The 13141-nt window shown below is 37.9% G+C and overlaps 1 protein-coding gene across 10 annotated transcripts in view; it reads left to right on the forward strand.

Annotated features, from left to right (window-relative positions):
- The window catches only part of agtpbp1 (ATP/GTP binding carboxypeptidase 1), a 239741-nt gene that overhangs the window by 82000 nt on the left and 144600 nt on the right, over positions 1–13141 (forward strand). For all 10 annotated transcript variants that reach the window (XM_078214458.1, XM_078214452.1, XM_078214454.1 and 7 more), the window contains 4 exons: positions 4070–4133; positions 9489–9635; positions 10519–10650; positions 11118–11211. In XM_078214458.1, the coding sequence (XP_078070584.1) occupies positions 4070–4133; positions 9489–9635; positions 10519–10650; positions 11118–11211 (437 nt within the window). The remainder of the gene's footprint in view (positions 1–4069; positions 4134–9488; positions 9636–10518; positions 10651–11117; positions 11212–13141) is intronic.

Consider the following 13141-nt stretch of genomic DNA (forward strand, 5'->3'; position numbering starts at 1 on the left):
TGTGCACCTTTATCTTATGTAGCAGTCTTTGGTGCGGCACCTTGTCAAATGCCTTCTGGAAATCCAGATAGACCACATCCACAGGTTCCCCATTGTCCACTTCACATATAATGTTCTCAAAGAATTCCACCAAATTAGTCAAACATGACCTTCCCTTCATGAACCCATGCTGCGTCTTACCAATGGGACAATTTATATCCAGATGTCTCGCTATTTCTTCCTTGATGCTAGGGAAAATGCCTGAATCTACTACAGAAGTTAAGCTAACCGGCCTATAGTTATCTGCCTTTTGTCTACCTCCCTTTTTAAACAATGGCGTCACATTTGCTGTTTTCCAATCTGCGGGAACCACCCCAGAGTCCAGCGAATTTTGGTAAATTACCACTAGTGCATTTGCTATTTCTCTCGCCATCTCTTTTAGTACCCTGGGATGCATTCCATCAGGACCAGGAGACTTGTCTACCTTTAGCCCCATTAACTTGCCCAACACTACCTCTTTCGTGATAATAGTTTCAAGGTTCTCGCCTGCCATAGCCTTCCTGTCATCAATTTATTTGTCTTCCACTGTGAAGACCGACACAAAATACCTGTTCAATGCCTCAGCCATTTTCTCATTTCCAGTTATTACATCCCCCTTCTCGTCCTCTAAAGGACCAATGTTTACTTTCCCCACTCTTTTTCATTTTATATATTTGTAGAAACTTTTGCTATCTGTTTTTATATTCTGAGCTAGTTTACTCTCATAATCCATCTTACCTTTCTTTATAGCTTTTTTTTGTGGCTTTCTGCTGACCTTTAAAGATTTCCCAATCCTCTAGGTTCCCACTAATCTTTGCCACTCTGTATGCATTTTCTTTCAATTTGATACCCTCCTTTATTTCCTTAGATATCCATGGCTGATTATCTCTTTTTCTACAGTCCTTCCTTATCACTGGTATATACTTTTGCTGAGCACTGTGAAAGATCGCTTTGAAAGTCCTCCACTGTTCCTCAATTGTCCCACCATAAAGCTTTTGCTCCCAATCTACCTTAGCCAACTCCTCCCTCATCCCTTTTATAGCCGCCTTTGTTTAAGCACAAGACACTGGTATTGGATTTTACCCTCTGATGCTCCATTTGTATTTTAAATTCAACCATACTGTGATTGCTTCTTCCAAGAGGATCCCTAACTGCAAGATCATTAATTATTCCCGTCTCATTACATAGGACCAGATCTAGAACAGCTTGCTCCCTTGTCGGTTCCATTACATACTGTTCAAGGAAGCTATCGTGGATACATTCTATGAACTTCTCCTCAAGGCTGCCTTGACCGACCTGGTTTGACCAATTGATATGTAGATTAAAATCCCCCATAATTGCTGTACCATTTTAAAATGCATCAGTTATTTCTTTGTTTATTTCTCGCCCCACCATGATGTCATTATTTGGTGGCCTATAGACTACGCCTATCAGTGACTTTTTCTCCTTACTATTTCTAATTTCCACCCAAATGGATTCAACCTTTTTTTCCATAGAACCTATATCATCTCTCACGACAGCCCTGATATCATCCTTAAATATCAGAGCTACACCACCTCTCTTACCTTCTTGTCAGCCCCTCTGAACAGTTTGATACCCCTGGATATTCAACTCCCAGTCGTGACCATCCTGCAACCATGTCTCTGTAATGGCCACCAAATCATACTCGTTCGCAATGATTTGTGCTGTCAACTCATTTACCTTGTTTCGAATGCCGCAAGCATTCAGATAAAGTGCCCTTATGCTAGTTTTTGTACCTTCTTTTTGAATTCTAACACTTCCATTAATAATATCTCCTGAGTTCTTCCTTTTAAATTTTTTCCTGATTTTTGATGTAGTTGGAACCTTCTCCCCACATTTTGTCCTTGCTCCCTCCTTCTCAGACTCCTTACATAGGTTCCCATCCCCCTGGCATATTAGTTTAAACCATCCCCAACTGCTCTAGCAAACACTCCCCCCAGGACATCAGTCCCAGTCCTGCCCAGGTGTAACCTGTCCAATTTGTACAGGTCCCAATGCCCCAGGAATCTGAAACCCTCCCCCTGACACCATCTCTTCAGCCACATATTTATCCGATATATCCTCTCATTTCTACTCTGACCAGCACGTGGCACCGGTGGTCATTCTGAGATCACTATCTTTGAGGTCCAATTTCTTAACTTTCTTCCTAGCTCCCTGTATTCTGCTTTAGGACCTCATCCCTTTTTCACCTATGTCGCTTGTACCAATGTGTACTACGACCGCTGGCTGTTCACCCTCCCCCTTCAGAATGTCCTGCAGTCGCTCCGAGACATCCTTGACCCTAGCACCAGAGAGGCAACATACCATCCTGGAGTCTCGTTTGCAGCCACAGAAACACCTGTCTATTCCCCTTACAATTGAATCCCCAATAACTATTGCACTGGCACACTTTTTACCCCTCCCCTCTGCAGCAGAACCAACCGTGGTGCAACGAGTTTGGCTGCTGCTGCTTTCCCTAGAGAGGTCATTTCTCTCAACAGTATATTTGTTTTGCAGGGGAATGGTCACAGGAGATTCCTGCACTACCTGCCTATCCCTCTTGCTCTGTCTGGTGGTCACCCATTCTCTTCCTGCCTGCGGAGTCTGAGCCTGCGGTGTGACCAACTCTCTATACGTGGTATCCACAATACTCTCTGACTCGCGGATGCTCCATAGTGTCTCCAGCCGCTGCTCCAGCTCTGAAACTCAAGCTTCCAGGAGCTTTCGCTGGAGACACATCCTGCACACATGCTGACCCAGGGGACTGGAACTGTCCCCAGCCTGCCACATGGAGCAAGAGGAGCAAACCACGGCTTGGAGCTCTCCTGTCATGTCTAACCCCTTTAAATTAAGCTTTTGAAAGATGTTTTGTTTCAGATGTATACAATTTTCTAGGGCCCTTCTTTCCTGCTCCTTGTTAGTACCGAGTATAACCTTTTCAAACTATAAACCACAGAAATTACACAGAAACACCAGAATAGTGAACAACCACTACAATGCCAGGAGCAAAAAGAAAAAACACTTACCACTCAGCACTCTCGCTTGTAGCCTCTGCTGCCTCTTTCACCTAACTCCCTGTGTTCATCCAACTCCAAAAGCACTCCTCTCAATCAGACAGCACTCACTGTGCAGGCAGAGCAGCACTCTGAGGCCTCTGTTTTTATAGGTACAACTTACAAGGCCCTGGAACTGGTTTTAATTAGTTGTACAAGCAACCAGCCAAGTTCAGTTGAGATCTGACTCAGCTGATTCCTGTGGCAGGAATGCAGTAAAGTGCAGCTTTTAACTTCCCAAATAAGAACTAATTTAGCTCACCCTGAAAGCACGTTTAATGACTACTTACCTCCTCATAACTCCGTGTTCACCCAACTCCAAAAGCGCTCCCCTCAGTCAGACACCGTATTCTTTTTCATTTAGCGAGAACATTTGTTAAGGTACAGAATCTGTGATAATTGCACATAGGTAATTGTTGGGTAGTTGGTTCTGGCGAATTATTTATTGTGTTTCTGTTCTGTTCAGAAACCATTAATATTACTGTTTTATACAGAATTATAAGCTTGCACAGCAAATTGTACAACGTGGTAAATGTAAGGATTTGTTGTGGTGCATTCTAGTGCATCAAATTACTTACCTTAGTCATTGTCTAATTTATTTATGGTCTCAATTACTGCAGTATTTTTGGGGGATGTAAGTATCTATTTTGTTGCACACATGAGAAAAGGATTACTAAATATAATTATAATACTTTTGTACTGTCAACCTAGATGTTCAGCATTTGTGAGTTGCATATTGTGGCAAAGACTATCGGGTGGGTGATCTAATTGAAGCAGTTCTCCACAAAGTAGAAGTGAATTATAAAAGATATTTTAAATTCCTCTTTCAGATATGAAATTGGTGCTTTCCCAGGGGACATTGCAGTGAAATAAAATTGTCTTGACTGTGATGTATTGGTCTTTTATAGAATTGTTCCGATAACTGGTTTAAAAGACTGAAAGTGCTCAGAGTAAGATTTCTTGATCAATGGTGAAGAAAAAAAATTGTCTTTTTTCAGAACACTCATGATCTACAGACAACGCTGAATATCCTCAACATACTTAATGAACTGGTTTCAGTGGGTGAGTTTGTTTGAATAGAAAGATTATTTGTTTAATTGTTCTGAATTTAGAGGCAGTTCCTTCTCTCCCCATCTTCCATGGTTCCACTTTTAGCTAAAGTTTTGCAAGTATGAAGGAAAAGGAGCAAAATAAAAAAACACAAACATAAATAAGGCTTGTGATGTTACTAATGGTGTCTTTATAGACTATACTTCTTCCTCATTGAAGCAGTAGATAGCAGAGGAAGATACAATGGGATCAGGCTATTAATGATTATTTAAAATAGCATTGTCCAGTATGTTACCTGCCAGCCAGACACATGTGGCTAATTGGGAATCCACATTGCATTTTAAATTCGTAAATAAAAAGATAGTAATCCAAACTGTTTTGCACATGATCTTAAGTTATTCACGTGATTCTATAAATGTGTGTTTAACATTTTTATGCATTCGTTAGTAAAATGATATAACAAAAAGCAGAGTACAAAAGTACTTTTTATTATTTTGTGTACTTTGCTTTCATGGTTACTGTTTATTTATTGCCTACCTATTTAACCCAACACCACCGAAACACCAATTTTTCAGAAGAGGGTAGCTGTCAGCTTGACCACTGGAAGAAATAATCAATAATCAGTAGCTCATGGACATGTTATGGCAAAGGTCAAGCAGCATCAAGCTGCTCTCCACATGGAGAGAAGCAGATGTTCTAATGTGTCTTGCTCTGCTGGTCAAAGTATTGCTCATAACTGATAGACAAAAGCTTAGAAGCTGCACTAAGATCTGTTGTGTCTGATAAATTCACCCTCGAATTCCAAACATTGGTGAAAAAAAGCTACTAAATTTTGGCACTGAATGATAGTACATGTTCTGTTTCATAAACATGGGAAATACATTTACCTGTTCTGTGTACAAGGTGTTTTCTACAAAAATAAGTGCATATGGCTAAAATGGCATTGTCATAGCCAATCCCGTGGCCATACCGCAAGCTATTTCTAATAGATATCAATGAGAAGATATGGTAATTTAAGATGTAGTGAAATCTATGTTTAATTTAGGGATGCAGTTTTAAGTTCCTTAGTCTCAGAGACATAGCATTGGGAGGTGCTGGGTGGAAGCTTGGTGAGAAAAATGGAATAGATGACCAAGAACAAGGAATCTGGGGCAATAAAAATAATTTAAAATTATTAATAGTTTAGATTACCAAAAGCTACTAATGCACTTCATTTTGTTAGTGAGCATGAAAAGCTTAAATACATAAATCCTTGCTATCTCCTATGTTTGGTAGATCCATAGTTGAAATTTTATAAACACACAAGTTAGTTGTCAAAAATATTTGTACTTGACTACAGATTTACACTATATGTATACTTTAGCTTATCTTGCTCATTTATACTATAATTTAAATGCAAACACGTTTTTGACAAGTATTTGAATAACCGTGAAACAAATTATGTATCGTAGATAAAATGACATCACAGATGGTATTCTTTCCCGCTTGCTAAAAGTTATTCAAAACATCTGAAATTCTGGAGTATCTCAGAATCACTATATCACAGGCACATACCCCATGGTAATTGAATTTATTGTATAATTAAAATTTATTAATTAATCAGGTCTGGGGGATAAAATTAATTAAACAGCAAGGGATTGTAATGCTAAAGGGTTCTGAGATTTTCAATAAATAAAAATTTGAAGTATTTTGATAAGAGTTTGGGAAAAATATTTATGTTAACTCCCTATATAAAAAAAACTGATGTCAGCACAAGGGAAGCAACTGCTTGGTAAGTAGCTGCGAAGTAATTATTTATTTCTGTAAAGTCAGCTAATACTCTAATCAATAAAGACATGACAAAGCATCTCGTGCACATTCTGTTCCAGGTGGGAACACCAGGACACTTCTTGTGTCCTGGATAAGTACTTGTGCAGGAAGTGTAGTGAGCTGGAGCAGCTTGAGCTCCAGGTTTTGGAGTTTGAGCAACAGCTAGCATCACAACAGCACGTCCATGAGGCTAAGGGGTTTTGTAAATTGCAGTTTCGGATGTGGTCAGCTCCCAGCCCAACAGCAGAGAGCAAATGTGGTACTGCCAGACACTCGAGGAGGACCAGGCAGGTAGTATGTGACTACCCTGAGCACACCTGTATTTCCAGCTAGTATCCAATTCTGAACACTGGTGAGAATAATGGTTCCTCTATGTAGTACAGCTAGAGCCAAGCCCATGGCACCACACCAGGCTGTGCTGTACACAGTGTATGGGGAAGATTGCAGAAGCAACAGTGATAAGTGATTCTATAGTTTAGAGAACCGCCACGAGTTCCTGAGGTTGTAAACATGAATCAAGCATGGTAGTTGTCGGGATCAAGGATGTCACTGAGTAGCTGCAGAGCACTCTGGGGAGGATGAATAGCCTGCAGCCATTGTCTATTTTGGTACAAACAGCATAGGTAGAAAAAAGGAGATCCTGCAGGTCGATGTCAGGGAGCTAAGAAAAAAGTAGCAAGGAGGACATGGATAGTAACAGGTGGCATTGGTGCCAACACTGAGCATAAAATGGGAAGATAGAACAAACGGGTCCATTGCTGGAATGATGGTGCAGGAGGAGGAGAGCTTTAGATTTGTGTGAACTTTATGGTTTGAAGTTGAATCGAGCTGAATCCAATGTCTTGGCGTGGTTTGCTGTTGGGAAGGTTTAAACTAACTTGTTAGGAGGTTGGGAACCAGGAAGTAAGCAGATATTGGTGGAGGGATCAAGAACCAGACAACACTGATTTAAGATGATTACCAAAAAAGAACATTTTTAAACAGCGAGTGATTAGGATCTGGAATGTACTGCTCGAGGGTGTGGTGGAGGCAGGTTTCATTGTGGTTTTCAAAAGGGAATTGGAAAACTGCCTGATGAGAGAAGATTTGAAGGGAAAAGGCAGGGGAGTGGCACTAGCTAATTTGCTCTGAGAATTGGCATAGACAGACTGGGCTGAATGGCCTTCCTCTGTTCTCTAACCATTCTAGAAAAATACAATGTAGGATATCCCATTTGAGGGTTTGTAACACAGTAATGTTCTACCAAGTCGGTCAGACATATTAAGATGCTTTTCTTAATATGGAATATTTTCAGCATTTCTTTGATATTCATTTGAATCCTAACTCTGAGTTCATATTATGGCTATTTCTCTCTTTCATAATCTATTGTTTTCTTTCCATTTTATTTTGTGTATGCTATGTGCAGATTGTGCCCAGTTAGATCCTTATTGGTTTTGAATGGGAACCTCATTTAGTTTGTCACGTTGACATACCCATTTCAAGCTTGAGTTGAATTTTGTTACCTGGTAATTTTGTCACATGGTAATTTTGTCTCAGTTAATGAAGTATTTTATTCCGTACTGGAGATCAAGCATATTTCATTTGCCGTTCTGCAGCTTTTAGCTAAGGGTATTTTGCGTTTTCCTTTGGATCAATAAGCAATTTAAGCAATTGTTTTTCTTCTGGCAGCACACACATCAAATGTTTCATAATTTCTAGCATGCAAATATCCTCTGAGCTATAAGTTGTGTATTTTATATGGAATAGTTTAGACTATCTCAGTTTTTCATTTCTTATTGCTGTAAGATCCCAAGGGAAACTTGCAATTTAAGCAGGGAGCAGCAAAACAATTGATTTAGTTCATTTAGTGTGTTAACATCTTGAAGAAACTTAAGCTGTGAGTGTCCTCCTAAGTGGGTCCTTCTACCAATTCCATAGATGCTTCTGGGTAATTCTCAAGTTGAATTTCAGATGATGGGATGTCCAAGTTTATTACATGCAGCAATTATTACCTTTTTCTTGCTAGCCCAACTGTTTAGATATAATTGCAACCCACAGCATCACATATGGCCTGACCTATAGTTTTATGCTCTCCTAAATTTGTACCATTTTATGTAGTGCACAAACAATGAAAGTGGAGAATAAAGTTTTGGTAGCTAGTTTGGTCTTTGTTTCAGAAATGATATGAAATCTTTGCAAATCACCCATCTATCATGCCTACTTGGAGAAGTTAGAATTAAGCCTGTGGTCAAAATGAACTGGCACTATCATCTAAATGTAGGTTCTTTACCTGATGTTAGAATGAAAAACCATGTATGGCACCACCTATTTGTAATTCCATACTGCATTAATTTATGTGCTCAGCACATGGTTTCCCCAGAACATATCAAACTAGACTACAACCCCATGCTGTATAGATAATGCATGTTATTTGAAGAATGAAGATGACCCTCCCAGGTAGATGATTATTTATTTAGTTCACTTTGAGCAGTGATTTAGTACTTAGAAATATGAAAATCTGTTGTCAGTTATATCCAGACAGCATTCACATTGTCTCCCTATAAGTTTTTCAAATATAAAGTCAACCATGGGCCGCCAAAATTGGGACAAGGGAACCCAGTTAAATCTGCTCTATCTAGATATAGCGCAACCCATCGCACAAATCATGCAATCTCCTGGGAGACATAAGAAAACGAAGACGAGAACCTGTTGCTAATTCAGCAAAAACTGGAGAATTTCTTTCCAGCTCCCTAAGAAAATTGAACATAATTCTAGGAAACTGTGGTCCCTATAAGTCGGAATTACTTGGAAACAATCTCTCTAATATTTGATTACAATATGCAATGCTGAATTTTAAGTTTTAGAATGACATATACATTTTTGTAAGCTCATCATGTTTGTTTTTTTAATCAATTTTTAAGAATTTGAGTGCTAGATTAATGATTTAATGAATTAAATCAGTGATTTCTTTCAAAAAAACTTGAATGATCTGGTATTTTTAAATTAAGCAATTTGAACAGAACATGGCAAAGAGGCATTTGATGTTTGAAAAATGCAGATGAACAGATAAATTGTCTGTAGCACTTTGGGTTAAAAGGAATAAATTATTTAAATTTTCACATTTACTCAGGTGACGTGCCAATTTTAGAGAATGAAACATTTTGCCACTTTTGCAAGCTTACTCAGCAGTAAGAACTCCCATACTAGACATTGTAGAAAATAATTATTCCTGCTGTCCCGTAACACATTACGTTATCAGCATCTCAACTTTTTGTTTATACATTTACTGGAAACCTAGGTAAATTCAATTTACTAGTGAAGAAAATGAGGATAAGAGTTTTAAGACTTGTTGTTTATAGAATGCTCCATTTTAAATATTCTGGTGATATATTATGCCTCTTGTAATTTTCATACAATATATTGGCGGAGTTCTTCCTGTAAAAGTGGCTTTGTAAAATCCAGACTAACTTAAGGGCCAGATTCACCTGATGCATAAAATAAAATATTGTCTTGGTAGTGTTTGTATCATTCATTATATATTTGTGCAAATGTAAAAACAAATTCTGATTTGTCTTCTAGGCGGAGGACGCAGATGTGGTGTTTTGGTTTCCAAAGGAGGAAGCCAAATTCTCCTTCAGTTGCTATTTAGTGCCAGTAAAGATTCTCCTCCAAATGAAGAGGTTATGGTGCAACTACATTCCATTCTGGCAAAGATTGGACCCAAAGGTGTTTTTTTATAATTGAACTAAATGTGAGGATGCCATAGCTTTAAGAAAATCTTTACTTAATCATCATTTCCCATGATGAACATTCCTTTCAGGGGTCTGTTTTGCTCCTTAGATAATGCTAGACTGAACAGGCAGGCCTTGGTGTAATAAAAAGCATCACGTTTCCAACAAAGCAGCATGCCTTCCGAGCATCACAGAATTGTCATCTTAAATTATGTACACAGATCCTGAGAGTTGGGCTAACTCAGATTTGATAATGCAACCACTAAATCCAGCTGATATGCAATTGACTTCTAATGCAAGCTGGTCAGTTGTAGAAACCATTGCTAGGAAGGCTCTGCATTGAAACTACTGAATCTATAAAACCTACAATATACTTAACTACATTTTTGATGCATGTGTCAAAGTTAATATCAATACCATTTAGAGTATATCCTTTTCGAGTGCATTATGTAAGAAAGTACAAGACCAAGTGTAAAGAAGTGCAGCAGTATTGGAAACCAGGAATACTTAAACCAGGGCTGTAATTCATTCCTCATTTTAAAGTCACCTATTTTGTCCTTAGTATTATGTAATACTTGATTTTATATTGGTGAAAATACTCAGCAGGCCAGGCAGGATCTGTGGAGGGAGGAGCAAAGTTAACGATTCAGATTGATGTTCTTTTGTTAGAACGGAAGCAAGAGATGTAGCAGGTCTTAGGAAAGGTATGGAGAAAATGTTATATACACATTGGAATGATAAATATAATACAAAATTATTTGTTCTTTTAGTTAAAAGATCAGTGAGAAATTTATTGAAACTATCTTTAAAAAAACTGAGATGTGAGATTCACTTAAAGTCCTTCGGACATTATTTTTTATCTTTGTTTATTTGAGTAGACAAAAAGTTTGGAGTCAAAGCCAGGATTAATGGAGCCTTGGGCATAACTTTGAGTTTAGTGAAACAAAACCTGCAAAACTCCAAGCTGATTTTACCTTGTCTGCAACTGCTTCGGGTTTATTCCAGCAACTGTAAGTAGACAACAGAAATAATTTTCACTGCTACATATACATATACTATTCATTTTAACCGAGCATTTCATGGCACCGAGGGATTACTTGCATATGTCTAAAGTGATGTGGACATAAGGAAAGACAGTTAAATTGATAGTCGTTTAAAGATTTTGAAAACTAGTGTAGTTCATTGAATTGAGTAAGGGAGCAGACTATCACAATATTTATCCACTTGTGATTTGAGTGTGGACTTGACCACAATAGAATGCAACCATATATATAAATGTACCTTAGCATCAACATAAAATATTCAAAATTAATAAGTTTTAACTTATTCTGACATCAATTATGTTTCCATATAATCCATTCTTAAAATGCACTGTACATTATTCATATATTTCGCTTTTTAAAAGCAACATTGCTGGAACTTATTTTGGTCTTATTGGTTGCACAATGTTGTTTTCATTTTTCCATTTATTTTTCAGCTGTCAACGCTGTATCCTTGGGTAAAAATGGTGTTGTGGAATTGATATTCAAGATTATTGGTCCTTTTAACAAGAAAAACACAAGCCTCATAAAGTAGGTACCATGATGAACTGTTTATTTAAAGCCTGAATAAATTGCATTGAGAAGTAATGTCTAATTCACAGAAATGTTACAGTGCAAAAGGAGGCCATCAGCCGAATGTGTCTGCACCAGCTCTTCGAATGAGCAATTGTCTTTATCAAGCAAAAAGATGTTACCCAGGTCATAGTGAAAGAAGGAAATTCAGTTATGAGAAGAGTTTAAAATTGATGAGGAGGTGATATTGCATAAGTTGTCTGCATGTAATGTGAACAAGGCACTGGGAATGGATGAGATGCATCCAAGGATACTGAGGGAAGTGAGAATGGAAATTGCAGAGGCACTGGTCAAAATTTTGTAATCTCCTTTAGACTCTGATGGTGCTAGAGGACGGGAGAATTGCAAACATTGTGCCCTTGTTCAAAAAAGACTGCAAGGATAAGCTGAGCAAATCCATATCAGCCAGTTTAATTTTGGTGGCAGAAATAATAATCTGGGACAGAATTAATATGGACAAATGTGTCTTAATTAAGGAGATCCAACATGGATTTTGTTAGGGAAAATCTTGTTTAACTAACCTGGAGTTTTTCGAAGAGGTAACAGAGAGTTGATGAAGGCAATGCTGTTGATGTGGTGCATATGGATTTTGATAGAGTGCTGCACAATAGACATGTGAGAAAAGTAATATATATTTATATATTACTGCACTATGTTTCATTTTTTCTTGCAACACATTTCAAAATTGTTCCTCATGTCCAGAGATGCATTGTACTAGTACTTTATTTTGTACTTATGACTGAATAAAGATAGATCAATATATTTTCTAAATACCAAGAATCTAGGATCAATGGGTAAGCAAAGAAACTCCAGGTCCAAGTAAAAATATCACTGTTAAACTGGTGAAGAGGTACAAAAATAATTTAAGAAGTGCAGAGCAGGTTCACCAAAATAATACTGGGGCAAAATGAGTTCAATTGAGGACAGGGTGCATAGACTAGACTTGTATTTCCTAAAGTATAAAAGTTGAAGTGACAATCTAATTTAGTGTTATCCAATAGGATTTTGATGCTCGCCAAAGTTGTGGTGATTAGGTGACAATATTCATCACATGACACGCAATATTATTAAAACAATTGCCCAATCTTTTGGAAATAAGTTTGAGATTTTAAATAGTCAGCAATTAAAAGTGACGTGCTCACTACTAGAGCCAGAGGAACAGCTTCAAAAATGTGTTTTGCAATCCAATTTTTCCACAAAGCAAGCCTCCTCTTCATAGGTTCAGAAGTTCATGACAATCTGTTAACTGAAGTGTTCTATTTTTGATAGTTTTAAAAAATTCTTCAAGAATGAACTGTTTCCATCAGAATTAGTAAATTTGGGAAGAGATAAGAATCGACAAATCTCTACGACTTCTGTGTTCTGAACCTTGCCTTGCTTATGTTCTGTTTCCTGATGTTTGAATACAACATCCAGACATTTAGATAGACACTTGGCTTATGGCAAATCTCCTGTAATCTTTCCTTTTGCACCAGTAATACCCTATTCTTTTTGATCACTCATTTCAATCAATTAAGGTGAAAGCTGCACACATCTGGATATTGCTGCATTGTCAAAATTACACATTTCAACCATTATTGGTAGCCATGCAGCACTGTCAATTGCTCATGCACCTCAACTGTTTTGGGAAGACCACCAGCCACCAGCTGAACAAAAGCAAAGTTCATTCAGTTAGCATCCCCTGTGTCACGAGATTTCCCTTGTAAATTTCAAGAGAAATCAGACCAATGTTCTTCCGAAGACTGGCCCTACTTTCATAGCACTTCACAGTGCAGTTCTGCCAGTCTAAATATATTGTCATTTAAAGACATCGAGAGAGAATAGAAATAGAGAAGGTAACACGTGGCAGACTATTTTTCTTGTTTCGTTGAGCAAAGTGGCAACTCAG

This window comes from Mustelus asterias, chromosome 6 (assembly GCF_964213995.1).
Source record: "Mustelus asterias chromosome 6, sMusAst1.hap1.1, whole genome shotgun sequence".
NCBI classification, from domain to species: Eukaryota; Metazoa; Chordata; class Chondrichthyes; order Carcharhiniformes; family Triakidae; genus Mustelus; species Mustelus asterias.